This window comes from Ochotona princeps, chromosome 29 (genome assembly GCF_030435755.1).
Source record: "Ochotona princeps isolate mOchPri1 chromosome 29, mOchPri1.hap1, whole genome shotgun sequence".
NCBI lineage: Eukaryota > Metazoa > Chordata > Mammalia > Lagomorpha > Ochotonidae > Ochotona > Ochotona princeps.
Genome location: NC_080860.1, coordinates 15,755,017 through 15,782,024, shown reverse-complemented (window position 1 = coordinate 15,782,024; position 27,008 = coordinate 15,755,017). Strand labels below are relative to the sequence as shown.

Below are 27,008 nucleotides of genomic sequence, written 5' to 3'. Positions count from 1 at the left end.
ACTCCTTTTTGGCACAGTAAATAGATCAAGGTCCTAAGTGGGACCAGAGATATCAGACTCCATGTTCCACAGCCTGGCAAGTTCCATTTTGGGGTTTCTAGAACAGTTTAGTCCCTGAATGTACTCTGAAGCTTCAGATTAATAGTAGCCCTCAGAGCTGTCCTCCAGGGTCCACTGGAGAGACTGCCATGCTGGCAAGCTGGGTCTCGAAACTAATTATTTCTCTTGTCCTCTCTTCCCAGCCAAACTCCAGGCCGCTGTGGTACTGAACCCTGGCTACTCCTCCATCCCTCCTGTTTTCCAGCTGTGCCTGAACTGGAAGGGCGAGAAAACCAACAGCAATGACGACAATATTCGGGTAAGGCCTGAGCAGGTGACAGGAGGAGCACGGAGAAGGAGGACAGTAGCTGCAGCTGAATCTCAGGACGGCACAGAAGGGCTTTTCAGATTTGCAACGTGTTCTGGAGTTTGCACAGTGCACAAGAGGAAGGAGCCTAGATTGAGCTCACCTACTTACCTGCCTTGGGATTCACAAGTTCCCCACTAATAAAATCTTGGCAGGTGGTTGTCTGTGAAGTTGGGGTAAACCCAGAAGCCTCACAGACACCCAGCACTGAGATGATATGGGAATTGTTGCCTTTGTTCCTAGTACTTAAACTTGTTGATTGAATTGACCAAGGCCTCGTGGCCGTAATATGTATTTTTAGTCCTAGCAGTTTCTGACTTGGATCTGAGATTCCTCTACCGCACACCTCCATCTTCCTGACTGTTGCTGGCATGTAAGGTGATAGAACAAGTTATAGGTCAGAACTTGGAAGATGTTGTTTTGAGAAGAGGGAGCTTCAGGACAGCCCAGTCCAGCTTGCTCTGGCAGCCCAGCCTCTGCAGAGACACCAGGCCTCAGGTCCAGCCAGGGCTGGCATGGTGACCCCTCTTCAGGAGATAGTACTAAACTGCTGGCCTTCCCACTGTACAGGCCATGGAGAGTGAGGTCAATGTGTGCTACAAGGAGCTGTGTGGTCCCCGGCCCAGCCACCAGCTCTTGACCAACCAGCTGCAGCGGTTGTGCGTGCTGCTGGATGTCTACCTGGAGACTGAGAGCCATGATGACAGCGTGGAGGGACCCAAGGAATTTCCCCAGGAGAAGATGTGTCTGCGGCTTTTCAGGTGAGGGGAAAAGCAGGAGGGCTGAGGCGCTGGTGACTTTTTGTGGGACATGGGGTGGAGATGAGCGCCCTGGAGCGGTTTGGGTCCCTCTGTGCAGGCCCCAGGCTGGAGCGTGTGTGCTTCCAAGCGTACTTGTGTCTGTTCACAAAAGGAATTAAAACTCTTGCTGGGTTTCCTGAAGAGAACTTGGTCCTTCCTTCTGGACACTTTCCCTTGCAGTCCACCTCCCTCCAGCTTGGCCCTGTTCTTGACCTCTCCTGAAGGTGGCCCACCCACCAGAATAACAGTGCCAGGCTGTGAGCCAAGAGGGCTCTCTTCACTTTCTGTACTTCCTTTGAGAAGCAATGAGGTTGCTTTGCCTTTTACTGCCTTTAAACCGCATCCTCACCAGTCCCCAGGAAGTCCGCTGCAGCCTGTGGGGTGTACCCCGTCAGGGAGAATCACAGCTCTGTGCTGAAGGAACCAGCTGCAAAGGGAGAAGGTCACAAGTCCACCTCCCTGCCATCTGGGTGACCTTGGAACAGTCACTTCTGAGGTCATTTCCTAAAGTGATCAAAGTAATATCTTCTAGCTCATGATGAATTAGAAATAGTCCTCATACAGGTTCCAGATGGTTCTCACAGTCTGGAACTAAGAGCCTCTGGGCTCGTGCTTCTTCTAGTTACTTTTCTCTTTGTTGTTGGGTCATCTCCTTCTCTTTTGTCCCTCAACTTCTTGTTCTTTCATAAGATTCCATTTCAAAGCCCCAGAATCGGCTGCCCAACTATCCTTTCCATTGGCCAGAAGTTGAGGAGGAGCGGTACTTGGGTTATCCTCCTCACTCCCTGTCATTTGGAATGGGACCTCATCTTGCCCTCATCTTGCTGTTGGACAGCTTCAGCCCCTGGAAGCAGTCCTATCATTCTCTGTTCCTGTCTAGTGCCTCCGCTGGCTTGGTTCCTGTGCTGTTTGCTAAGAACCAGCTCAAGCTCCCAGGAGGCTGTTGGAAGGTGGAGCTTGTGGTCACGGACTGGTGTCTTCTCACCTGCCCTTCCTGGGGGATCTATGGGAGACTTCAGCTCTTCTCACATGCCCAGTCTGCTGTAGCACATTTGCAGTGTGGGAGTTCTCACATGGCCAGTGCTATTCCCACTTCTCTAATGGTTCCCCAAGGTCACATTTCCACAAATGCTGTGATCCTGTCAGTACTCTAGTTACTCAGCTCTAATTAATCCCACAGTCAGTAGCTAAGAGATGCGAAGTTCTTGGTGTGGAGTCTGAGCTGACCACTGAGGTGAGGCCAGTGGCCTGCGGTGCAGTGTGCTGGTGTGGAGAGCAGGAGACCTGCGGCTTGGCTCAGCCCTGCCTGGGGACCCTCAGACTGTGTTTTCTGTACCCGCACTGTGCCTAGATGCACCCCGGTGCCTGTGCTCTTTTAGTGTTGGGGGGCTATAACCAAAGGCTTTGGAGTCAGAAAGACCTGTTCAAGCTCCTGCCTGAGCAATTAGGATGCACTTAGCCCCTCTGAGCCTTGCAACGGCCCACCTCAGGGAGCGTGAAAGTAAAGGAGCGTGTACAGTGCCTGGCATGGTGCAGGCCAAGTAATGAGTCAGCCACTGGTGTTGGGATAAACCTTCTCAACTCAGACTCTCTTTACAATCTCTGTCTCATCTGTCCATCTTCTCCCCTGCAACTAGACCAATACTGTTTTTTGTGTTTTGGGTTTTTTTTTTTCTTTTTTTAGATGTATTTATTTGAAAGGCAGAGGGAGAGACAGAGAAAGGAATACATCTTGCACCACTGGTTCACTCCCCAAATGCCCACAATAGCGAGGGCAAGACCAGGCTGAAACCAGGAGCCAGGTCTCCCACCTGGGTGGCAGGGGCCCAAATACTGGGGTCGTTATCTGCTGTCACCCAGCTATGCAAAGTAGGAAACTGGATTGGAAGCAGAACAGCCAAGATTGGAACCAGCACACTCATATGGATTGCTGAAATTATTAGCAGCAGCTTAACCCACTGTGCCACAGTGCCAACCCTGTGGTTACCATTGCATGCCAGTCATAAACCTTCAGAAAGGGTGAAGGAACTCTCTTGAGCTGAACATCCATTCATTGTGGAATGGTGTAGAACAGGCTCCTTTGAAACTTTCTGTAGGAACCAGGATTCCCGGTGAAGTTCAGGACCAAGCTTTCCACACAGGCTTTGCCTGCCCAGTTACAACTCAGCCTTCCTGTGGTATCAGGCTTTGGCATCAGGCCTGTTTTAATTTTGGCTTGGCTCTTTCCAGAGTACAAAGAGTTGGGCAAGCAGTTTGCCTCCTAAGCCTATTTCTGCAATCTATAGAACAGGAGCTGACACTGTGTTTTATCAGGTTAAGCCACAGCCTGCAGTGCCAGAATCCCATATAGTCACTGGTTTGAGTCACAGCCGCCCCACTTCTAATCTATCTCCCTGCTAACACCCTTGGAAGTACCAGAAGAGGTCTCAGTTACTTGGCTCCCCACACCCGTATGGAAGACCCAGATGGAGTTCCTGGTTTTGGCCTGGCCTAGCCCTGGCCGATGAGGCTAGAGGAATAGAAAATCTCCTTCTGTCTGTTTCCTTTGCTTTCTGTAACTGCCTAATAAAATCTGAAACAAACAGAAAACCTTATTGCACTAAGGGGGAATAAGCAGAGAGCACGTAGCACTGTGCCAAACTGTTTCACTCCCAGTTCTGCCTGCGTGGGGATCTCCTTGTAAGGAAAGATGGTTAAAGTTTTCTTTCTTTATTTTTGTTAACCACAGAAATGAGTTTGTTCTAACCATATAAATAATTCAGGCAGGTGTTTGGCACGTTATGTAAGCCGTGCATACCCTGGCATGCAGGCAACAGGATTGGTTGGTTGGGTCCCTGCCACCCACACAGGAGATCCAGATTGAGTTCTTGGCTCTCGGGCGTTTGAGCAGTGAACCGGTGGGTGGGAATCTCTCCGCCTGTCTCTCAAATAAAATAATAAACAAAAAATGTTTCTAAGCATACAAATAACAAGGAACGGTAAAAATCAAGGATGCCTGCTCTTAGACATGCCCGCTGTCAGGGACAGTTCCTGCGTTTTCTCTGTGGTGTTTGCAAGCACATAAAGACATCTTCACAAAGCAACACTCCCCATACTGTTCTACAGTCAGCCTCCTCACACAGGTCCTGTTGCTGGACAGCTCTGCCCCTTTTCCCCTTGGAGCCACCTGGTATTCCTTGGTGTGAATGAATCCTAATTTATTTTGTCAGTACAGAAGGCATGGTGTTAACTGCTCTTCACTCTCCTGTTTCTCCAGGGGTCCCAGCAGGATGAAGCCGTTTAAATATAACCATCCTCAAGGATTCTTCAGCCATCGCTGACCTCCTGCTCCATCCATCATTTCCCAGCCCTTCCTGGGTACTGGGCCTCTGCTTCCTGCTCTGGCCTATATGCGGTCTATGATACTCTCCAAAGACATTAGCCAATTAAAGTGTCACCTAACCAAATGGTCCTTGTCTGAGGCTCCTTGTGGGTGTGAAAAGGCAGGTGTGAAACCATCTGTGAATCACTGTTCGTTGGGTGTCCAAGAAAAGCAGAGAGTGCCAAAAAGCTTCCAGGTCTGTGGAGAGATGCTGCCGCCTTATGTACACATACCTTACTCTTGCTTTGACAGGAAGGCGGTGGGGGGGGTGGATCTTTATTATCGTGGTGTTTATTATCTGATCCCTGCAGTCAGGAGAAGCCAAAGGCAGCAGAACACAAAAAGAAAAATCTCCACTTCCCTCTGCACCGCTCTACCTCTCCTGCCAATGCCTCTGGTAGCCAAAGTCTCTGGTAGGTGTCAGTGAACATTTTGTGGTGCAGTGTACAATAAAAGGACAAACATATCACAGACAGGAATCCCGAATCCTACAGGATTTCCTGAAGATGCTGAGCTTGTGGCCAGCGAGACCACAACTACTAGTTGGACTCTGAAAGGATGAGGGAACTCGTAGGAAAGTGGGTAACATCGTTTAAGTTGTTTCCAAAATGAGTCTTGGTCGTCCTCCAACACTGACCTCTCATATCAGAGTGATGGGTGCTGCGCTGCTGATCCAGTACCCACCCCACCAACGCAGCTGAGAACAGAGCAGATGATGGCCCAAGTATTGGGGCCCTTGCCACCCATGTGAAGACCAGGAAATGTTCCTGGCTTTAGCCAGGCCCAACCCTGACTCTTGTGCCCACTCAGGGAGTGAGCTAGCAGGTGACCATACGGAAGACTGAACTCTCTCCATCTCTCGTTGTCAGAGACTTAAAAAAAAAAAAAAAAAAAAAAAAAAAAAAAAAAGACAAAAACTACATACTGCAATGGCTTGCTTCAAAAGCACAGGGATACCACATGGGTACCAGTTCATGTCCTGGCTGCTCCACTTTGCATCTAGCACCTTGCTTATTGCTTGGGAGAGCGGTAGAGAATGGACCAAACCCTTGGGACCCTGCACTGGTGTGGAAGCCCCAGAAGAAGCTTCTGGCTTCAGATTGGCTCAGCTCTGGCCGTTGCAGCCACTTAAGGAGTGAACAATCCTATGGAACATTTTTCTCTCTGTCTCTCCCTTCTGCATAAGTTATGATCTACCTTTCCAATACAAATAATTTTTTCTTAAAAAAAGTGAAATTTCCAGAAGGGTAACCTAGTGGCTAAGGTCCTTGCCTTGCACACGCTGGGATCCTGTAATGGGTGCCAGTTCTAATCCCGGTGGCCCTGCTTCCCAACCAGCTTCCTGCTTGTGGCCTGGGAACACTGGCCTAGGAACACTGGGCACTGCCTAGGAACAGATTTCCCCAGGTCCACTTCAAATATTGATCCCAGGGCAGACCAAGAATTTTTGATCTTTTTGAGAAAGAGATAGAATTCCTATCCACTGGTGTACTCCTCAAATGCCTGCACTCCCAACTAGGACTTAAGCTGGCATCTAGGGACATGGTGTAGGTGGCATATGTGAATGACAGGAAGCCATTCCCACTGCCTTCCAGGGGTACATGAGCAGGAAGCCAGAGTCAGGAGCAGGAATCTACTGCAGGCACTCCAGTGGAGAATATGGGTGCCTTAAGCGTTAGGCCCAACACCGAGCCCCCAGGAAGTATATTTTTAACCAGCTTCCCAGGTACAGATTGCTTTACTCTCCTCTGCAAGGCACGGTGCTCTCCCCTCCCCTTATTTTTCTTGTTGATTCCTCATAGGAAGCAGGCAGGTCGGGATATGAGTAGTGCCCCTTCTGCCTTTCAGCAGCTCGGACAGCAACAGGCATGCAGGTGAGTTAGCTGACCTACTTGCCTGAGACGTTTTGTCCCAGACACGAGCCCCTTGGTCTGGCCGCCCTCAGGTTTTGTATCTCACCATCTGTGCTGGATAAGATTAAAATATGGGCTAAAAATAGTTCCTTTAATGACTCCTGCATTGCAACCTCCCACTTCTGTTCTTGGCTGGAAGGGGGCCAAACTGAGTCAGCGTAAAAGCATTTGTCTAGAAAGAAGGAAGCAGAGACAGGGTAGCAAAGAAGCTTTGTGAGGCCTGGGAGGAGCTACACTTCCAGGTAGGAACTGTTGCCCCTTAATACCGCCTCCCCACAAAGGGAGATTATCCCACTTCAAAGGGGACTAAATAATCACTCAGCATTACAGAAAAGGATCTTAAAATAAGTGAGAAGCCTGGGACAGTCCATTTCCCTGTAGCTGCTTCATTGACATCTCAGTCTCAGGTGGACAGTCAGAGGAAGGGTTCTGGCTTGGAAAAACCCAGAAGAATCCCCTGCTAAAATTGTCCATAAGGTGCATCAACAGGGAGCTGGATCGGAAGTGGAGCAGCTGGGGCTTGAACCGGGACTCCTGCTGACACGTGGTGGTTTAATTCATTATCCTCAAGACCAGCCCCCAGGTACTTTCTGATTTCTCCTCTGATTGCTTCTTTGACTCACTGGTTATTTAGAAGTGTATTTCAACTGTCCTAAATTTCCTTTAGTCCTTAACTTCTAGTTTCTCTCTGTTGTAATCAGAGAACATACTTTGTCTGATTTCAACCCTCTTAATTTTACTGAGGCTTTTAAAAAAATGGCCTGCCTGTGGTCTGTTCTAGTTCTATGTGCATTTAAGAAAAAAAAAAACATATATTCTGTCACGTGGAATGTTCTGGAGCTGTCACTTCTCATTGATGTAAATTAATATTTTAAGGCTAATTTTTTTTGCTTCAATGTGTTTATTAATGTAGATTTAGTTTATTTATTTTTAAGTTTGAAAGATTTACTGCAGAGGGAAAGTCTACACAGTAACATAGGGTTTCCTCTACCAGGTTGTTTTCCCTGACATATAATTTCTTTCATATTTTTTTAATCAGTTAGAGGTAGATCTAACTTTCTGGTTCACTCCTCAGATGGCCGCAACCCAGGAGCTTTATGTAGCTCTACCTGGGAGTGGCAGGGGCCCAAGCACTTGGCCCTTCTTCTGCTTTTCCAGGCACTTTAGCAGAGAGCTGGATTGGAAGTAGAGCAGCCAGGACTTGAACCGACACCAATATGGAGATGCTAACATTACAAGTGGCGGCATTATCTGCTACACCATGGTGTTAGCCCCAACTCTGAGGGACCTGAAATACTGCCCAGCTCCAGCCCGACTGGCTCATTAGAGACCTCTGACAACCCAGCCGCCAGCACTGGCTCGAGGAAGAGCATATGACCCTGGCAGCCCATTGCGAGCCCACACCTGGGCTCTCCCTGGAATAGTGAAAGGAGTTCTTCCCACACAAACACCACTGCTCTGCACCTGTTCAGCTGCTGGGAGGAAAGCTCGAAGCTTCTCGAGACTGAGTGGACACAATTTTCTCTCTCTCTCTCTCATTCTCTCTTCTTTACCTTCTTTCCTACTTTTTTTTTCTTGCCTACTTTCCTTTGCTCCTCCCACCCCCCACCCTGGATGAACAACAGTTCACTTCGCGACATGAGCTCTGTGGAACCCGCATGTCTCAGTTAGGAAAACTGAGCTTCGGAGTAGAGCACCTTGAACATGGCCCCACACCCCCGAACCAGGACAGGTGGAGCCTGGATGGAAAGTGGGGCCTGTCTGACCACAGAACCCACCTCTTCCTTACTCTGCCCTCCTGTGTCTGTACTCCTAGGGGACACATTACATGGTCACCCCCAAACTGGGCACCAAAAGTATCTGGAATGCCAGAAACCCCAGTTGCCCTTGACGACATCATTCTCATAGTAGAGCTGTACCCAGGGGCACTGGCAGGGTAAAAGCTTCTGACCCAGCTGCCTCTGCCTTTTCGCCCTAGGCAGTCACACTCCCAATGTGCAGGCTGGTCCTGCCGGCTGCACCAACCAGAAGTGGCCTTAACCATCATTCCAACAGAAACATCCTTTCACTGGGAGAACAAACTTTAGGAAAAATATCCATGGGCCAGATTGCTAAGAATCTGTTAACATTAGAGGGGACACACACAGCTGCAGACTGGAGCTATTTTAGGAACGTACTCTTCCTGCTGAGTTCATGAAAAACATCCTTTTTCCATCTCCTTCCACCAGGGGAACTATTTCAGAAATTAGCCAATGGACTGTGTGTACAGTAATAAACAATTTAATCTGGGGCTGACGCAGTGGTTCAACCAGCTCGTCCTCCACCTGCACCTGCAACAGCCAGCATCCTATATGGGTACTGGTTTGTGTTCCAGCTGTTCTACTTTTTTTTTTAAATTGAAAAGTCATATATACAGAGTGGAGGAGAGACAGGAAGATCTTCTGTCCAATGATTCACTCCCCAAATGGCCACAACAGCTGGAGCTGAGCTGATCTGAAGCCAAGAAACAGGAGCTGCTTCCAAGTTTCCCACATGGGTGCAGGGTCTCAAGACTTTGGGCCATCTTCAACTGCTTTTCCCAGGCCACAAGCAGGGAGCTGGATGGGAAATGGGGCCTCCAGGATAACAACTGGTGCCCAGATGGGATCTCAGCACATTCAAGGCGAGGACCTTAGTCACTAGGCTACTGCACCAGGCCCCAGCTGTTCCACTTCTAATCTGACTCTGATTATGGCCTGGGAAAGCAATGGAGTATGGCCCAAGACCTTGGGAGTCTGTACTCACGTAGAAGAGGCTACTGGCTGTCCTAAAGGGGCAGTCTGATATTTCAGACCGCATCTTGAGGAGTTCACCCAGAGGCACTTAGGCATTCCACAAGACATTACCACTTGGTTTCTAGCACGGCCATCACCCTTTTCAAGCTGCTTCTTTATTCAGAATTTTGGTTGCACTGTAATCCAGACAAATGTTGGCAAAGAGGAGGATTTAAACCCACGGGGAATGGCCAACAAACTGACAAGGGAACCTGAAATCTGCCATGGCTCCCAAGGGGTCCTGTCTCCATTTCGATTCTTCCCAAAGCTGAGAACATGGCTGCTCACAGCTCTTGATTCCCACATCCTCTGACCTTCCACAGCCACAGGACTTCCAGCTACTCTGGTCCCAAGTTCAAAATCCCAAGAGAGGGCTCTCTTGGTTCTGCTGCTGTCAGGTGCTTATCCTTGGACCAGTCACCACTGTCCCGTGGTAGAGAGACATGAGAACTTCCTGAGGACCCCTTTCTTGGTGGGAACTGGGACTGGGGGAGAAGCAGCTCCCAGCAGAGGGGCTACGGAGGACAGTTACTCAGGTTGGAAACTACACAAGGATTTCACAGTGAAGACCCCAGGTAAACCTGCAAGACAACTGTAGTTGACACACTGGGGGTCAACTAAGTGACCACTGACACAGTGTTCCCAATCTCAGTGTCAACACAGTCCTCAGTACAGGTAAGTTAGCTAAAGACAGCTCCTCACACAGTAGGTCCCTCCCTCCTTACAAAAGCGAACACTGACACTGCAGAGGCCTTCTGGACACTGCCTGGTCCCAGACCTCAGTGAGCACCAGCATCCATGGGCAGTTGGGAAAGGCCTTCCCAGGCACACCTCAGATGGGAATCAGTGGCCTAGGGTGGAGTCAAGGAATGTGAAGGTGACTGGATGATGAAGACAGTCCCACAGACCCTAGGTCACCTATCTACAGATCATAAATACACCCTCCATATTGCCTGGCCCAGGAAATAGCCTCACAGAGATCATGCAAAACAAGGTCCCAGACCCACACCGTTTGGGGCGTAACATCTAGTCCCCCGTCCCAGGCTTCAGCCCCTCATCCCAGGCCCCAACCACCCCAGGGTAGGGGAAGAGGATGAAGACTAGCAGCAGCATTTCGTTTTATTAAGCACTTAGTTTTATTGCACAGAAGCCATTTGAAAGTGAACTCCAGTGGAAAGTGCGCCCTGGCTTGGTTCGGTGGCCGCAGCCCAGCCCCACTCCTCCAGCTTTTCTGGAGACAGAGTTCTGGGCAAGGGCTTGGCCACTCTTTTGGAAAACAGAAGGCATTCAGGAATAGGTTAAGACATCTCAAGCATAATGCATTTCTAACTGCTCATTCATTATTGCAGTCACCTGTCAGTTGTACATAGAGGAAATAAATGCACTTATTCGGAAAGGAAGGTGGGGCAGTTATTATCATCAAGTGTTTACGTGTGGCATTCGGCGTAGGTCACATTCGGCTACATAAGCTATCATAACATAATTGTCCCATCGCCTAGGTAGGGTCTGGGGTTTGGGAGATCAGGGAGTGCTGACAGCGCCCTCTCGCTAACATGTTGCTAACAAATTCCTGTTTGGCGAAGGAGAGCCCATCATCTAAGCAGAGTTTTCTTCTTAAATAAAGAAAAGAGAAAGTAAAGGAAAATTCCTTACACTGGCCCTTGAGCTCCCCACCCCAAAGTCTTTGGCTGCTCTGGGACTTCCCTTCTGGGACTTACTTCTCCCCCTTGGCGGCCTTGTCCTCCACGACCTTCTCCGGAGGCCTACTGTCTTTCTGGTCTGTGCTAGAAGACTTCTCGGCCTTCTCTGTCTTGGGTTTGCTGGGGGCAGGGGCGTCCTTGCTGGGCTCTTTGGAGAGGGCTTTGTCATCCTCCTTGGCCTTGGCCTCTGCTTTGGGTTTCTCCTCAGTCTTCTGGGCCTCCCCCTTGGCATCCTTCTTCTCTGGTACTGCCAGCACTTCCTCCTTCTTTGGCTTGGCCGGCTCCTTCTCAATGGGTTTGCTGGGTTCTTTGGCCTTAGCGTCCTCTGGCTCCTTCTTGGCCACTTCAGTCTTCTCTTTGGGTTTAGCCTCTTCCTTCGCTTGCACCTTGGAAGGGGCCTCCTTCTCGGGGGTTGTTGCTTTCTTCTCCTCTCGAACTTCTTCCTTTTTGGCTTCAGCCTTGGACTCCTTGGGTTTTTCCACAGCAGCTTCCTTCGTCTCCTCAACTGCGGGCTTTGGGGCCTCCTTGGGTGCCTCCTCTTTCTTGGCAGCCTTCTCCTCCGTCTTCACTGGGGCTGGAGTCTTCTCCTCCTCTCTCTTCTTTGGGGGTTCTTTGGCTTTCACTTCCTCCTTCACAGGGGACTTCACCTCTTCCTTCTTTGGCGTCTCCTTTCCTGGGGATTTGGCCTCCTCCTTGATGGGACTCCTGGACTTGCCAGGGGACTTGATGTCTGCAGGGGACCTGGCTTCATCCTTCCCTGGAGTTTTGGCTTCTGGAGACTTCACATCAAGAGTCTTGGCCTTCTCAGGGGACTTGGCTTCCTCCTTCACTGGGGACTTGGCCTTCTCAGGTGACTTGGCTTCCTCCTTGACTGGGGACTTGGCCTTCTCAGGGGACTTGACCTCCTCCTTGACTGGGGACTTGGCCTTCTCAGGGGACTTGACCTCCTCCTTGACTGGGGACTTGACCTTCTCAGGGGACTTGGCTTCCTCCTTCACTGGGGACTTGGCCTTCTCAGGAGACTTGGCCTCAGCAGGTGACTTGGCCTCCTCCTTCAATGGGGACTTGGCCTTCTCAGGTGACTTGGCTTCCTCCTTCACTGGGGACTTGGCCTTCTCAGGGGACTTGGCCTCAGCAGGTGACTTGGCCTCCTCCTTCAATGGGGACTTGGCCTTCTCAGGTGACTTGGCTTCCTCCTTCACTGGGGACTTGGCCTTCTCAGGAGACTTGGCCTCAGCAGGTGACTTGGCCTCCTCCTTCAATGGGGACTTGGCCTCAGCAGGTGACTTGGCTTCCTCCTTCACTGGGGACTTGGCCTTCTCAGGGGACTTGACCTCCACTGGGGACTTGACCTCAGCTGGTGACTTTGCCTCTTCCTTCACAGGAGACTTGGCTTTCTCTGGGGACTTGACCTCAGCAGGTGACTTGGCCTCCTCCTTCAATGGGGACTTGACCTTCTCAGGGGACTTGACCTCCTCCTTGACTGGGGACTTGGCCTTCTCAGGGGACTTGACCTCAGCAGGTGACTTGGCCTCAGCTGGTGACTTTGCCTCTTCCTTCACAGGAGACTTGGCCTCCTTTTCTGGGGACTTGACCTCAGCAGGTGACTTTGCCTCAGCTGGTGACTTTGTCTCTTCCTTCACAGGAGACTTGGCCTCCTTTTCTGGGGACGCAGCCCCTTCTGCTGTGGGAGACTTGGCTTCCTCTTCTTCCCCTTCTTCCTCCTCTTCTCCTCCTTCCTCTTCACCCTCCTCCTCCTTAGCCTCTTTCTCCTCTTCTTCTGTCACTTCTTCAGTGACTTGGGTCTCTTCTGTCTGTTCTTCCACAATCACAGTCTCCTCCGACATTTCTACCACCTTGACCTTCTCTTCACTCTTCACCTTTATGTGAGTGGACGTGGGAGGGATTTTGGGGAGTCCTTCTGGAAGGGAGAAAGGGCTTGGGCCAAAGCCAATCCGACACTCTTCACCCTCCAGGAGCTTTCTGCAGAAGGAATGATGGGACAGGTTGTTATTAACACAGGCAGAGTCACTGACTTGGAGGCGTCCTGAATTACGCTGAAGCTCAGGAGCATCCAATGAGTGGATTCCTTCAGCGAGGGAAGGAATGATGGTGGGTGCTCCAGGATTAGAGGATGTCACTTAGCCGGTCCTTCCAAGGACCTCCCAGAAACCATACGCCAAGGTCCTTGTTTAATACAGGTAAAGCTATAACCACAGAAACAAAGCAACATATTTTCCCCTGAAAAATGGTCCACAAAACTTACCCTTATTGTCCTTCAACTAAAATGTTATTCAGGGGACAGTCAGGATCCTAAGTTACCAGTTTTACATTTATGTATTTGGATTTAACAGATTTTAGAAGGGGGGCAGCTGGCATTGTAGCACATCAGGTTAAGGCACCACTTGCAACACTGGCATCCCAAATGGGCATTGGCTCGAGTTCTGGGTGCTCCATTTAAGATCCAGTTCCCTGCTAATGGGCCTGGGAAGGTGGTGGAAGATGGCCCCAGTGCTTGGGCCCCTGCCACCTATGTGTGAGGCCCAGATAGAGTTCCAAGCTCTGGCCCAGCCATAGTCATTTCGGGAAGTAAAATAACAGATGGACAATCTCTCTGTCTTTCCCCCTGTGATTCTGCCTTACTAAACAAAACCCATAAATCTTTTTTTTAAAAGATTTATTTATTTTATTACAGTCAGATATACAGAGAGGAGGAGAGACAGAGAGGAAGATCTTCCATCTGATGATTCACTCCCCAAGTGAGCCGCAACGGGCCGGTGCTGCACCGATCTGAACCCTGGAACCAGGAACCTCTTCCAGGTCTCCCACATGGGTGCAGGGTCCCAAAGCCTTGGGCCGTCCTCAACTGCTTTCCCAGGCCACAAGCAGGGAGCTGGATGGGAAGTGGAGCTGCCGGGATTAGAACCAGTGCCCATATGGGATCCCGGCACGTCTAAGGCGAGGACTTTAGCCGCTAGGCCATGCCACCGGGCCCAAAACCCATAAATCTTTAAAAGAGAGATCCTGGAATTTTCTCCCCTGAATCTCAAGGGCCTCCTGTTACCTTATATTGTCCTTCTTTGTGTTTTACGTATAGCGTGATGGCAGCAGTTTCACCATGCCCCTTAAACTCTTCAAGCCTCAGTTCACTCAAGAGGCCCAACCCCAGGGGCAATTTCAGTGATGTAATCAAGAGGAAGGATTGAAGTCAGTGTAGGGTTACCCCTATGGTGCAGTGCTTCCAGAATCCAACGGCATACAAATGACCTGTGGATCTCAACACACACCTCGTGACCTCTGCAGGCCGGGGGCAGGACTTAGGTCTGCCTTTCAAGCAAGCTCCTACGTGGTACCAATGACTACAGTAGCCAGGTTACAGACCAGAACCAAGATGGGGGAACCCCAGAGTCATCAGTCAGCAAGAGAGACAAGTGCCCTTAGGGTTAGCGCTGCTCAGCAGGGCCATCTCAGTCGGGTTTGGGGAGGAAGGCTGCCTTCCTTGGAACTGTCATTTACTGGGGGTTTGTGACAGTTTGCTAAGTCCCTGCATTGCCTGGGTCAACTCCATCACACCATGCAGAGGCCTGTCATCATCATGTCTGGTTTCCCTCAGAAAACAAATGTCCAGAGAGAGAGCAGAGACCCCCAAACCGGACTGCAGCTTGTTGAATCTGGGGAGACTTTGTCTGAATGCCAATAAGTCACTCAGAATTTCTGTCTCCCCGAGAAGGCAAAACGGTCGTTGCCAGAGCTGAGGGGAAGGGAGGAGGAGGAGGAAGTATGCTTAGCTGAAGTGGAGTCTGGGAGCAGGAAAACAGATCTGGAGATGGCTGGTGGTAATGGCTGCCTAATACCAGAAATGCACTCAGTGCCTCTGCATGATTTAATATGGTTACGAGGTCAAATTCATGTCCTGTGTATTTGATCATCATTTTTTATTTTTAATGATATTTGTCTCTAAAACAGACAGGCTGCCCACAGGGGACCTGAAAAATCCCAGACTTAGCTCCTCCCAAGAATACAAGGGCAGCTTTTTTCTCTTTCTCACACACACACACACACACACACGCACACCTGCCCCCTTCCCCCTCTCACCAAAACCCCTGGCTCAGCTCACCGGTAAGCAGCGATCTCAATGTCCAGCGCCATCTTGACGTTGAGAAGGTCTTGGTACTCCCGGAGCTGGGCCGCCATCTCCCACTTGGTGTTCCTCAGCTCGTTGTCCAGCTGCTGAATGGCCTCCTGGGGACGGACAAGAGGCCACAGTGTCATAGGCCTGCCTGTCAGCCAGCGAGCACCTGGCCCTCAGTTTACATAGCTAAACCACAAGTAACTCTACGCACATTCAGGTTCACTGAGGCCAACCCCACCCCTTCCCCACTCTGTTCAAAGCTGTGGGGGGGGGGTCCCTCCTGACAGGAGATGGGGAAACCTGAAACAGGAGGGGCAAAAAGCCCCACAGTGGAGATCAACATGTCAGCCTGGAGAGAGGACTGTAGTGAGACAGAGCAGTTGTCCACCATGGGTAGCACCCACTGGCGGACAGGATAAAGGATGAAAGTTTACAGCTCTCCTGGGCTCAGAAAATGGGCCCAGTAGGAGTGTGACCTATCTGCCCTGACTGGCCTGGCCCTCCCAGTGTTTCTCCAGTGCCCGCTGAGACCACACATGCCCACGCTCATCATGTTGAAAGCCTGTCATGTCTCAAACCTTGGGGAGCTCTGCAAAGCCAGCTTTCTTCCTCCCACTGCCGAGAAGGCACTGCCAATACAGAGAGGCACCGGGCTCCCCCAGGGGCCACCCAACTGAAAGATACTGGTAAGTGTGCCTGCATGTTCTGAACTGGTACATCTCCACTTACAGAGGGGCAGCGACTACTGCAGGCTATCCCCCAACCAGCTGCAGAGCAGGGGCAGAGGTGAGCAGCATCTGGCTGGCTGCCCTGCACCAACCCACCTGGTAGGAGGCGAGGTCGGCCTGGTGACGGTCCTCCAGCTCCGAGCGCTGCCTCTCCAGCGAGTCCTTGGTACCCTTGAGCGCCTCCAGCTCTGTGGTCCTGGCCTGCAGCTGACGCCGGTACTCAGTGATCTCCTCCTGCGCCGAGCGCATGGCATCGTTGTTGACCTTGGCCGCCTCCGACAGCCGGTCCAGCCTCACTAGGGCACAAAGGGGAGGGACAGAGCATGGGAGTTAGGCACACCTGAACTTTGGAGTTCCAGTGCTCAGAGATGGAGATACACGAGGTTTGAGGACTTGACTCTATGCCAGATAGCGACGTCCTGGGTACTTAAATCACCTTTTCCTGCATCATAAGCAAGTGACTAGTGCCCGAGGCTAGGGAGTAGCAGAGCTGGGTTTCAAATGTAGCATCTGTCTCTGGGCATTCATAGATCCCAGAGGGCAGAGAATATGCTTAGCGCCTGACCTAGCTCCCCAGCAAGAGGTTGGTAGGGCGAGGTGTCCACCTGAGGACCGGCCCATGGGGCTCAAATCTGAACCAAAATTCAGAGGCTCTGGCTGCAGAAGTTAACGAGCCCATGGCCCTTACACCTGTGAGGGTTGGGGCTGGCACTGTGGCATGGCAGGCTCAGCCATCATCTATGGCATTGGTATCCCGAACCATCACTGGTTTGAGTCTCAGTGGCTGCATTTCCAATCAATTTCCTGCCAGGGTTGTGGGAAGGCGGCAGAAAATGGTCTAGAGGTTTGGGCAGATGAAAAGCTCTCGGCTCCTTGCCTTGCTGTGGTCATCTTGTCCAGCCTTGCTGTGGCCATCTAGAGAGTGGGCCAGCAGATAGAAGCATGTTCTGGCTTTCAAATAAATAAATCTTAAAAAAAAAGTGTGAGGATGCAGTGAGCTTGGCATGTAGCCAGGGTCCCTCCCTTGCAAGTTCCTGCGTCAAGGTCATTGCAGAACCTGAGAGGGGCTGTGTGCCCGCCTGCTGCTCCTCCCTCCTGACTGTGCATGCTCTAGCTCAGGAGCCCCCAAAGCCATGGTGGCCACACCCCTGCTCCTGCCAGATGCAGCTCCTGCTTCCCAGAAGACCCTGGAGGGACTGGTCAAGGTCTGGACATTGACCTACACCTCCTGAACCCCCTGACAGCAGCACTCAAAACCTGAATCCTGCTGAGGACAGGGAGAGAGGGTAGACCAGAAGTCGGGGGTTGGGGGGAGTGGTCTGCCTGCGTGAAGAATGCAAGAAGGCAGAGGGAGGGGCCTTGCCACAGAGATGGGGGAGGGGGAAGCACAGGAAAAGTTAAATGACAGTGCTCTGGGGGCTCCCTGCCACTGATGGCCATGATACCACCCAAGGGGTGACAGGTCTCACTTACTGTGGGGTCATGAAAAGCCCTGTTTGAGAAACTCTCCAAGTCTTTGCCCTTCCTCCCAAGACCAATGCAATTTCACAGGACACCCCCCACACACCAGATGAAAAAAGCCGGGTGGCTTCACTTTGCTCTTTCAAGTTCAAAAGAAAGGAAAAGCAGAGAGGGCAGGCATCGGTCAAGGTCACCCTGCAGCTGCCCCAACTTGGGAGGGGGACGAGGCTGTCCTGGAAGGGCTCCCAGCTTCCCCACAGGTCTCCCCAGTGAGGGACTAGCAAGAAAGCATGCACACTTGCCCCGCCCCCTCACTCCCCACTGCAGAGGAAGCAAGGACCTGGGAGAGGCCTGGCAGGGTGCAGAAAAAAGGCAAAGGCAGTATTGGCAAGGCAAGCGTGCCAGTCTGAAGGGCACTGGCAAACCAGACGCCAGCCTGTCTTTAAGGTTGTAGAGGCAACCCACAGCTCTGCAAAGGGGCAAGCAAAACAGAACCTGCATGCAGAACTACGGGACGTCCCACCCAGGGACCCAGAGTAGAGCGACTCTGGCGGGCACTTTGCAGAAGGAAACAGGCAGAAGCTGGCCTGCCTCTCCCTCTTCCTCTGGTTCAACCCACTCCACCCCTGCTAGGGTCAGCAAGGGACTCCCTCTGCCCTCTGCCTCCTCCCCGCCCCCACCCCCACCACCCACACACGCGCCTGCGCACCTCGGAACCACTCCTCGGACTGCAGCGTGCTCTGCACCGCGTGGCCTTCAAGCTGAGCGCGGATCTCACGCAGGGCCGACGTTATGTCGCACTTGAGGGCATCTCGCGTCTCGGCCTGTGTCTGCGCGGCGCCGCAGCTCTGGATCTGGCCGAGCAGCTCGCCCACCTCCTCCTGGTGGTGGCGGCGCAGGTACCCGCACTCCTCCTGCAGCGCCTGCGCTTTCTTCTGCAGCTCGACCCGCGCCGCCTCGGCCTCCTGAGCGAAGCGGCAGAGCGCGCGGGCCGCCGCCTCGGCCTCTTCGCGCTGCCGGGCCTCGTCGTCGAGGCGCTGGCGCACGTGCGCGATGTCCTCGAGCAGGTGCTCCTGCTCCAGACGCAGTTGGCCGCGCGCCGCGCCCAGGCGCAGCACAGCACCGCGCATCTCGCGCACCTCGCGCTCGTACAGCTCGCCCATGGCGGCGCGGCCTGCCTGCTGCTGCCGCAGCGCCGCCGCCTCACCCTCCAGGCTGCGGTTGTGCGCCTCGAGCTGCCGCACCTTGTCAATGTAGCCCGCAAAGCGGTCATTCAGCACCTGCAGCTGCTCCTTTTCGCTGCGCGCCGCCGCCGCCGCCACCACGCAGCCCTCCGGCCCATTGCTCAGCGTGTCCAGCGAGTCAGTGCTCGATGCAGCACCTGCGCCGCGGAAGCGGCTCGGGGAGGCCGACACGGAGCTCACGGAGGTCCGAGCCCAGGAGTGGAAGCCGCTGGAGGAGCCGGCTACTGAACGCGGACCGCCCATGCCGCCCTTGCGGGACAGCGAGTAATGCAAGCTTCCGCCCCCGTGCAGCAAGGCGAACGGGGACCCCAGCAGCGCATCCGCGCCGCCGAAGCTCATCATGGCCGGAGCAGGTGTGGGGCCCGCCGGCGGAGGCCGGAGCACGGGGCCGGGACGGGGCGGGAGGCACTGCGGCAGTACCCGGACTGCTGGCCCCTTTTATAAGCCGCTGGGGCCGGTCCAGCCCCTAGGCTGTGGAGGAGGGGGTGCGGGGGGGGTTGGGGAGGAGGGCCCCGCCCTCTCCACCTCCTCCCCTGCGTCCCCTGGCCGACCGGCTGCGCCGCGCCGCAGTGAGCGGGGCGGGGCAGGGTGGGGGTGGACCACGGAGACGAAGAGGGGGTTCATTGCAGCGTCAGAGGAGCGAACCTCACTCCGAGGTCGGGGACTTCCGCTGTGCGAGTCGGGCGACCCTTCTAGTGTGTTCGGAGTGAGAGAGGACCCTCCCCAACCACCACCACCCCCAAATAGGGAAGGGACTAGAAGACCTGAGGGGCATGGATGCAGGGTGCTCTTGGGAAAGACGCTGCGGGCCTCAAGATGGGGGAGGGGGGAAGGGAGACACAAGGTTTTCCTGAAAGTAAGGGGGGTTCTCAGGGGTATGGCGGGGTGCATCCCACCCGGGATGGAGGAGAGCAAGGCCAGCCTGAATGGGTGCGTGGTGGCTACTGCAGAGGATGGATTGGGGGCACCCTCCACAAATCAGGGGTACAGGCTTCCCCTAACAGCTACAGAGGGAGGGCTACCAGGACAGGGCTAAAAAAAAAAAAAAAAAAAAAAACTATCCCACCAGGGACGGAGCTGGAGTTGGGAATGAAGGTAAGACGACCTTGTCCGGGTATGGGAGACGCTGCAGAGGATGGAGAGAAGGAGTTCCAGATGGGGCGGAGGGTACAGGAATCACCAAGTCTGTAGTGACCCACAAGATAGGAGATGGAGCTCCTGGCACCCACCCCCCAGCCAGGACCCTCAGCGAAGGGGCAGAGTGTCCCCAGAAGAGTCAGGAGGCCCTGAGCCCAGAGAGGGGGTACTATGGAGGACTCGGGGGGGGGGTTGGGAGCAGCATTGCAGTTTGTTAGCAAGATGACCTTGGACAAGCTGTGCCCTCCCCGCATCTGTGGTTTCCCTGATGGCATGGTGCTGGGGTCTTATCCCAGGGACAGGCTGCAGACCCCCAGCTGTCCCGGGGGAGCTCCCACTCAAGAGAGGGGAACCCACGTGTTGCCTGGGGACCTGGCTGCTCTCCCACAACTAGTAAGTCCGATTTCCTGCCTCCCCTCTCCATCTCCTCAGTTTCTTCTTGTCACTGTCTTCCCCAACCCCAACCACAGGCACCTTGAAAAACAACCCTTCTTCTCTTCCCAGGGAACCGGTGAGATGCCTTTGGGGTACCAGGGTCCCTCATCCCCAGGAGCCCTAAAGGGAGATTGGGTAGCAAAACCAGTCCCTGAGATTCAGGGCTGGAGGGGGGAGTCCCCAGGTAACTGCTGTGTTATTCACCTCTGTTATTCTTGGTAGCAGTTCCTGTCCTTGCCTGGGGAGTGGTGGGGGACTTGCGGGGGGGAGGGGGCTGCAGCTGGCGCTTCAGCCCCAGGGACAAAGCCTTTACTTCTTTGGGAAGAATGGGTTAACTTCTGCCTTTATCTTAGTGGGTGGGGAGGGAGGCCAGCTGGCTCTTCCTGGCTGGACCCCTGAGCTCAGCAGGTGGGGAACTGGGGGCAGAACTGTGGGGTGGGGTGGGGTGGGGTGGGGTGGAGCTGAGTGACCCCTAAGGGTCACATAAGGAGCCTGGTACCCACTCCTGACCTTGCTCTCTGTGGAGTTCCCCCCACTCTTGGGAGGTCCCTCCAGGGGTCCTAAGCCCATGTAGAACCCCTTCCTGCAGATGAACTTCTCCCAGGCCACTGTCACAACCTCGACCTCTACTACCTTGTCCCTCTGTGAGATTCACAGGATAACACACACCCATACATACACATTCCAGTCAGCTCCTGTCTCTGTGCCTTCTGCTGTGTCCCCAGCCCCTTGGTTCTCTGCAGACCCTCAGCACTGGGGACTGGAGGGCGCTGTCCCTTTAACCATGTTGTACTGGCAGGAGAGTGTGCTGGAGGGAGGGGGCAGGGAAAGGGAAGCAGAACATGATGAAGCATTTTTTTTGCTTAAAGATCCGGTCATGCTCCGGTGGGTGAGCCAGGCCGAGGGGCTGGCGTGTGGTGGTGCTAGGAAGGTGAGCTGATCTGCTAAGCTGAGGACCCTAGGAAAGGCATGGGGCAGGGGGTTTCGGGGGGTAGGGAAGGGCTTGAGCAGAGCTCTCCTTGACTTTTGAGAATCATTACTCTTTTGAGAGCAAACGGCTCCCATTTGTTTTTCATGCTAGTTGAAATTTTGCTGGTAGAGCCTTCCTCTGGGTCCTTTAGTTCCCAGAATGCAGAGTTCATTCTCTGGGTGAGGGACAGCGGACAGGCTGGAGAGGGACTGCAGGAGGGGGCTGGGGCAACAGAGCGGGATCAGATGGGTTCTGTTGAGGCCAGGGGGATGCATAGCCATTGAATTAAAGCTGCGTGTGGACTCCAAGAAGCCTTCCTCATGGGACTGGGAAAATGGCAGGAGAGTTTGAGCCTTGAGGTCAGAACTCCGAAGCCCCCTTCAGTCTTCCCTCCAGGGGCCATCCCTGATCTCTCGTACCCCATGCCATCCCCATGTAGCTGGTTGTCCTCTCCTGGGTGTTTTCATGGTCCCCAGGGTTGATCTATGTCGTTGCACTTTCTTCTGGGGTGCTGTGTCAATGAAGGGCTTCCATCTGTTCTCCAGCTAAACTTGGGGCCTCGAGGGATAAGTATCCCCCTGCCGCTCCCCCCCTCCAAAAAGAGTTAATTTCTTGGCAGGAGGGCTTAAATAGTGATCTTGTGGAGGGTAGGGAGACATCTTTCTGCTCAGTGTTGGGAATCTCACAGAGACCCGGAGCGCGCTGAGCTGCCCAGAATTACTGGCCCTTCAGCGTCTGCAGAATGAGGGGTCTGTGGTCCATAGCAGAGGCCCGCGGAACCCAATCTCAGCTTCTGCTGTCCACCCTCTGGGCTCCTGTGACCATCAGGGCTGCTGCTCTCACAGGGAGACAATGATGAAGCACTCAGACTCTGTGAACATCCACTGGGCACTGCCCTCACTCTGCTCATGCAGCATCTATACTGAATGCTGGAGACTCCTGTGAGAGTGTGTCTGCCTGGAGTACAGCAGGGGGCATTCAGACACCCAATTTGTCCCTAAGATAACCCCTCCCCAAACTTTGCTTATTTGTCTGTATTTTATAAGCAAGTAAACAGTTGGCGCTGGACATAGAGGATGATGGAAACTTGTTTCTTTTGCTCAGTAGGAGCTCCGAAAGTCTGAAAGTAGAGAGATGAGAGACCCTTCATAGAGGGGGCCAGCAACTGCATGGGGCTGGTAGTTTTGGGCATCTGTTCCGTGGTACATTGCCCAGCGAAGAGTCCCTGTGACCTGTGACCCAGCACATCTTGCCAACCCTTTGTCTCCTTTGCGTGGACAGTGTTGCTGATGGAGAGATTGCATGTGCTAAACTTCCTCATTCTCCTTTCTTTTTCTCGGTGGAACTTGGCCATCTCTAACATACCACTGTGTGTATTTTTCATCCTGTCTTCTCCCGTGAAGCTATGCACAAGAGAGTTTGTCTGTTGTATTCACTGCTTGCCCCAGCACTTGTTATACTGGCTGGCCAGTGTGGGTGTTGAATAAGGAGTTGTTCATTGTTGTTGCTTTTGTTTTTGTTTTCTTTTGTTTGAACCAGTTTTAGTAGAATGGCTGGGAGGCTCTGCCTGAGAGGCTGTTGGTTTCAGCACCGGGGCAACTGGACAGCTCCCAACAGGCTCTGGCAAGAACAGAGGCCCCAATTCCCAGGCTCAGCCATGAGATCCATCAGTCACCTTTGCAGAAGCTCAAGACTTGTTCCTGCGTAGCCTGCAAGCTCACCCCTACTTTCGGGAAGACTTTTCCTTTTTCTGAGTTCATCCTGCATTCATGTCCCTTCTTCCTCTACTTCCTTCCCACTTCCCCTCCCATCCTCCCTCCATGACCTCCCTCCATCTTTCCAGCTTCTCTGTCCTTGCCCCTCTCTTTCTCCCCCTCCTTCCTCCATCCCCCTCTGGCTTATTCCTTAGATGTGCCCTCTTTCTGCCAAGCTTGGATCTGATTTATAGTAAAGAAAAGGCAGCCTCCTTATACAGCAAAACCTGCTCTGAAACTACGTGCCGTTTTGCAAAGCCTCCCCCTCTAAGGTTCCACCCACAGTCTCAGCCACCAGGGGACTGCAGCAGCTGATGAAAGACTGCTGCAGGCCCGCCGCCCACCCATGTGCTGCCCCTGGGACCGCATTTCGGGGAAGGATGAGTTCTGCCTCAAAGGCCTTGCAGGTGGGTGGACTCAGAGCCCTAAATCCCTGACTCCTGCTGCCGTTGCAAGCAACTGTGGATGAACAATTCTTGCAGCTGGGGCTCCCAAGATGGAGAGAGGATTCACTGATCTTTCCAAAGGGGACCTGCTCTCATGATTAAGCAGGGCTTGTTAGTTCCAAGTGCACTAGGGCTGCTGCCACTCCTCGTACCCGAAGCAAGCACTGAGTGATGATAATAAAGACTCTGGAACCTGAGGGAAGAAATGCCTACCTATGCTTTCGAACCTGACCCCCTGCGACTCTATGGAGTTGATATTACTCTCCCCACCTCATAGTTTGGGGAATAGAATCTTGAAGAGGTGGGTATCTGGCTCTAGGTTGCACAGCTAGTAAGTACTAGAGCTGGGATTCAAACCCAGGTTTCATGGGTTCTGTAGCTACCAGTCTATGCCCTGATGTCTCACATTTGCAGGAAGGCCCTGCTGGGCCTGGCACTTTCCCGACTGCATTGTGCTTGGCCAGGAGGAACTCCTGGCACCTTGGTGGATGCAAGAAGAGCTGAGAACTGGCTCTAGGATTTTTTTTCCATGTTCTTACATTTTCTCTGGTTTGTTTTGGAAGGAGAAGGCTTCCCAGGCAGTATGGTACACAGGAAGCTGAAATGATGGCCAAGTTAGCCTTCTGGATGACAGGCCAAGAGGACCAATAAGTAGAAAGGAATTGTGAGAGGATCGCCGAGGCATATGATGAGTTTAAGTAATCAAGAGAACAGCTTCGGCAGGGCAGGTATGGTGGTACAGTGGGTTAAGCCACCACTTGGGACACTCATCTCTCACATCAGAATGCCTGGTTTGATTCCTGGCTGTTCCACTTCCCATCCAACTCCTTGCTAATGTGCCTCAGAAGCAGTGAAACATGACCCAAGTATTTGAATTCCTGTCTATGTAGGAGGACTGGATGGAATTAGAAGCGCCTGGCTTCGTCCTGGCACAGCCCTGGCTATTCTACCTATTTGGAAAGTGAACCAGTGGATGAAAGACCTTTCTGTGATTTTCAAATATATATATCTGAAATATATATTTATAAATATATATGGGGGGACAAAGGAGAGAGAATACCAGGGCCCAGCATAGTAGCCTAGTGGCTAAAGTCCTCGCCTTGCATGCAAGCTCACCCATATGGGTGCCAGTTCGTACCTTGGCTGCCCTGCTTCCCATCCAGCTCCCTGCTTGGAGCCTGGGAAAGCAGTATAGGACGGCCCAAAGCCTTGGGATCCTGCATCAATGTGGGAGACCTAGAAGAAGCTGCTGGCTCCTGTCTTAAGCTAAGCTCAGCTCCGGCCATTGCAGCCACTTGGGGAGTGGACCAGCAGATGGAAATTTTTTCTATCTCTCCTCTCTGTATATCTGACTTTCTAATAAAAATAAATAAATATTCAAAAAAAGAGAACAATTTTGGCGGCTTCTGTGTAGGGGTCCCCTGCCTACTGTGTTCTAAGCATTTTCATGTGTGGTATCTGCCAGGTGTGCAAGGTCAAAGAAACAAGGTGACCTGTTGAGGTCTCAGGGCAAGGTGGTGGAAGGGCTGTGGGGAGCCTTCAGTGATGCCTCTGTTATGGAAGAGAGCAAGGGCTGTGTGTCGTTTAGAAAGGTTCTATGGGCCCAGTATGGTAGCCTTACGGCTGGGGTCCGCGCCTTTCATGTGCCAGGATCCCATGTGGGCGCCAGTTCTAATCCAGGCTGCCCCACTTCCTATCCAGCTCCCTGCTTGTGGCCTAGGGAGGCAGTAGAGGATGGCCCAAGACCTTGGGATCCTGCACCCACATGGGAGACCTGGAGGAGGCTCCTGGTTCCTGGCTTCAGATCAGCACAACTCCAGCCATTGCGGCCACTTGGGTAGTGAATCATCGGACAGAAGATCTGTCTGTCCTCCTCTCTTTATATCTGCCTTTCCAATAAAAATAAATAAATCTTAAGAAAAATTCTATGGCAAACAGTTTGAGATGTGGGGACTTCAGGGAGAATTCATAGTTGGACTCTGTTTTTTGAGAAAAAAAATTACATCTAAAAGACAGAATGATCTTCTCTCTGCTGGTTCACTCCCCAGAAGGCCACCACAGCTGATGCTAGGCTAGGCCACAACCAGGGGCATGGAACTCCTTCCATGTCTCTCACGTGGGCAGCAAGGGCTCAGGTAACTGGGCCATCCTCTGCTGCTTTCCCAGGAACACTAGCAGGGAGCTGGATGGGAAGTGGAGCAGTCAGGTGAACCCGTCATTCCAATGTGGAATGTAGGTATTCCATACAGCATCTTCACTGCTATACCAGCCGCCCAGCCTGTTGATATGCTAGGCAGTTAACCTGCCAGTCGGGATAGTTCCTTCCTGCATCTGAAGGCCTGGGCTTGAGAACATACTCGGGCTCTTAACTCCGGCATCTCGCTAATGCGGATCCTGGGAGTTGGCAGTGTTGGCTCAGGTAACTGGCTTTCCCCACAGCAGAGAGAATTGGATTCGGTCCAGCCCTGGGCATTGCAGACATCTGGGGGAGTGAACCAGCAGATGGGAATGCTCTCTCTGTCTCAATTTTTTAAATATTTCTTTATTTTTAAATGCGGTCCCAGCACACTGCTCAGCCAAATGCCTGGGCCTGGTGAGATCATGTAAACCCTAAGGGGAGAATGAGCCGTCCCTCCAGATCCAGCTCCTCAGGCTCATGGAACGAGTACCTGCTACTAAGTCTTCAATATCCAGTATCTCAACTATGAAGCTTCAGCGAGCAGACCAAAGCCCAGTGAGGTTCCGTCACCATCCAGGCACTGAGCTGGGATTCAGAAGTTGACCACGTGGCTGCCAGAGGCCAGCCTGCCCATGGCTCATGGCTCCCCACCCCACCTCATGGCTACCCCTCCTCCTCTTGCATATTACCCACACGCATGTCCTGGGTCCTGGGTGACAGCACGTGCTGGAGTCTGTGACATTGGTGTTGTCTGTCATGTCCAAGACCATAAATCTGAGTGGTCCCACACATGGCTACTCAGGGTGCGTATGATGGGTGAACTCTCGGGGGACACCCACAGGACATAAGAATGTTCCCTAGTGGCAGCTTAGGAGGAGGGAGAGCAGGATGAAGAGGCTGTGCCCAGTTCTGTCCACTGTCAGGAAAATCTGTTTTAATTTTTTTTTTCATTTTATTTGAAAAACAGAAAGTGGGTTAAGTCTTTTCCTGCAATAGTGAGCGCTTGTTCAAGCCCCGGCTGCTCCACTTCCCATCCAGCTCCTTGCTTGTGGCCTGGGAAAGCAGCAGAGGATGGCTCAAGTCCTTGGGCCTCTGCATATACGTGGAAGACCAAGATGAAGCTCCTAGCTCCTGGCTTCAGTCTAGCTAAGCTGCAGCCACGACAGCCATTTGGAAGATCTCTCTCTCTCTCTCTCTCTCTCTCTCTCTCTCTCTCTCTCTCTGTGTCTCTCCCTCTCTATAACTCTGCCTTTCAAATAAACAAATCTTTAAAGTAGATTAAAAAAAATAAACAAGCACTGTGATGGGCTGTCCGTCACAAGCTGGAGGTGACAAGAGCCAGGCTCAGGAGAGCTTGGAGACCAGCATCTGTACAGATGGGGACACTGAGGTACCAGCGTCCATGGTGGGTCTAAACGGCAACACTTTTATTATCACCTGCAGCTCCCCTCACTGCTAGCTCACCTGGAGCTCACTGGAGGCCAAAACCCAGACTTCCTGGCCTCCAGCAGGCCCTTCCACCCATCTTC

The 27,008-nt window shown here is 52.6% G+C and overlaps 2 protein-coding genes across 6 annotated transcripts in view; one reads left to right on the top strand and one right to left on the bottom strand.

The window, feature by feature from the left end:
• The window catches only part of THOC5 (THO complex subunit 5), a 41,899-nt gene extending 37,244 nt beyond the window's left edge, over positions 1-4,655 (top strand). For all 5 annotated transcript variants that reach the window (XM_058656617.1, XM_058656616.1, XM_004591964.3 and 2 more), the window contains 3 exons: positions 243-358; positions 977-1,167; positions 4,463-4,655. In XM_058656617.1, the coding sequence (XP_058512600.1) occupies positions 243-358; positions 977-1,167; positions 4,463-4,526 (371 nt within the window). In that variant the 3' untranslated portion in view covers positions 4,527-4,655. The remainder of the gene's footprint in view (positions 1-242; positions 359-976; positions 1,168-4,462) is intronic.
• A 6,312-nt stretch (positions 4,656-10,967) lies between these two features.
• NEFH (neurofilament heavy chain) lies at positions 10,968-19,008 on the bottom strand. Its single transcript, XM_058656656.1, has 4 exons — positions 18,024-19,008; positions 15,950-16,149; positions 15,111-15,235; positions 10,968-12,976 (listed from the first exon to the last, which is right to left on the bottom strand). The coding sequence occupies exons 1-4, from the start codon at positions 18,898-18,900 to the stop codon at positions 11,008-11,010; spliced, it is 3,171 nt and encodes a 1,056-aa protein (XP_058512639.1). The 5' UTR covers positions 18,901-19,008; the 3' UTR covers positions 10,968-11,007.
• Between the last annotated feature and the right edge of the window lie 8,000 nt (positions 19,009-27,008).